The following is a 1,593-nucleotide window of genomic DNA, read 5'->3' on the forward strand; positions in this document are numbered from 1 at the left end:
CCCACACACCCCCCCACCCCCACCCCCCCACCCACCCCCCAACCCCAAAAAAAAAATTGGTCTTAATTTGGGAGGTCTGGAGGATTATGCCTTGATAACTAGACGAAGATTTTTCTTTGCCCTCTCGTATAATTACTATCTTAGTAACTAGAGTAATTTGCCTTTCCTTGGTCATAAATGTAGGTGGCATCGTATAGAAGGATACGACGTGTTTCTTTTGTGGATTCAATTCCCAAGAACTCCACAGGGAAGATTATGAGGAAGGATTTAATGAAGCTTGCAATGATAAAAACAAACTCGAAGCTGTAATTTTATTTTATAGTGTAACATTATCAAAGTACAAGCAACATGCTTGTAAACATACCTGTGAGCAAAAGCCTGTGTTGTGTGCAATGAGGAAAAAGAGGGGTGAAAACTTTTCAAGTCATTATAGAAATAAGTCTCATCTCCCCCATCTTTTGCGTGCTTATTGTTGTGATCGGTCTTTGTGAGCTAAAAAATTGTTGTGGAACGAATGAACCATGAGCATATGGGGGTGTTTGGTTATGGTGTTTTATAGAAAAGTTTTGATAGTGGTAGTTTCATGAATAAAAATTTTCTCACAATTTTATAAGATGTGTTTGGTTCAACATTGAATTTACAGAAAAGTTTTCTGTAAAATATAAAAAACTGTACAATTTTACAAAAAATATTTTCCACTCAAAATGAGCCAAAAACACCTAGAAATCTGACACATATTATTAAAATATTAAACAAACCCCCTCACCACATTTCCGCCCCTATTTCAATTTTCTCATGGCCGCTAGAACTCGGAAAATTTCCGAGTCTTCCTCCTTCGTTCCCGCCCCCAAACCCATTCTCCCTCTCGAGTTTTCCTTACCTCAAGCTCTCGTACTCGATTATTCTCGCCAATCGGTAGCAAGCTCGAAGATCTAGGGCTTCGCTCTAGTTCAGCGGCGTTATTTCGACTTATTTGGGTTTATTTTTAGCCGCTAGATATCAGAAAATTTCTAGGGCTTCCTCCTTCGTTCCCGCCCCCAAACCCATTCTCCCGCTCGAGTTCGTAGACGTTCTAATCTTCGTTCCCGCAAGAACTAGGGCTCGCGTCCTCGATTATTCTCGCCAATCGCTAGGGAGCTCGAAGATCTAGGGCTTCACTCTAGTTCGTTGATGTTCTTACAACTAATTCATGATTCCGTCGTTGGTCTTCTGAGCTGTTGAGGTATAAAAATAAACCCCTAAACCCCTTTTCTTATCCGAGATTAATCGGTTTATTTTTCATTTGTTTTTTTAGTCGATTATCAGATCTTACTTAGCTCTCGATTTTGTCACTGTTGTGGCTTAATTAGCATGTTAAAATCATCAATCATTTGAGCAGTTGACTGTAGAGAAAATTATGACAGTTTCGTGTGTTTGGATTTTCGATCTATTGCGGTCGAATTTTTGTTTTTGTTTACCTATTGATTTTACTACTATTGTGGCATGAATGAGACTGAAAATGAGTCTATTAATTGTTGGATGAGAAAATATTGGCAAAATATTTTCATATGCTTGATAATTCTAGCTGTTGGTGCTGTTTTCTTTTGGTTGGAC

General features: G+C 38.7%; 1 protein-coding gene across 2 annotated transcripts in view; it reads left to right on the forward strand.

The window, feature by feature from the left end:
* Window positions 1-454, forward strand: part of LOC109830534 (4-coumarate--CoA ligase-like 5) — a 6,562-nt gene extending 6,108 nt beyond the window's left edge. For both annotated transcript variants that reach the window (XM_020397816.1, XM_020397815.1), the window contains exon 6: window positions 184-454. In XM_020397816.1, the coding sequence (XP_020253405.1) occupies window positions 184-309 (126 nt within the window). In that variant the 3' untranslated portion in view covers window positions 310-454. The remainder of the gene's footprint in view (window positions 1-183) is intronic.

The sequence above is a fragment of the Asparagus officinalis genome, chromosome 2 (assembly GCF_001876935.1).
Source record: "Asparagus officinalis chromosome 2, Aspof.V1, whole genome shotgun sequence".
NCBI classification, from domain to species: Eukaryota; Viridiplantae; Streptophyta; class Magnoliopsida; order Asparagales; family Asparagaceae; genus Asparagus; species Asparagus officinalis.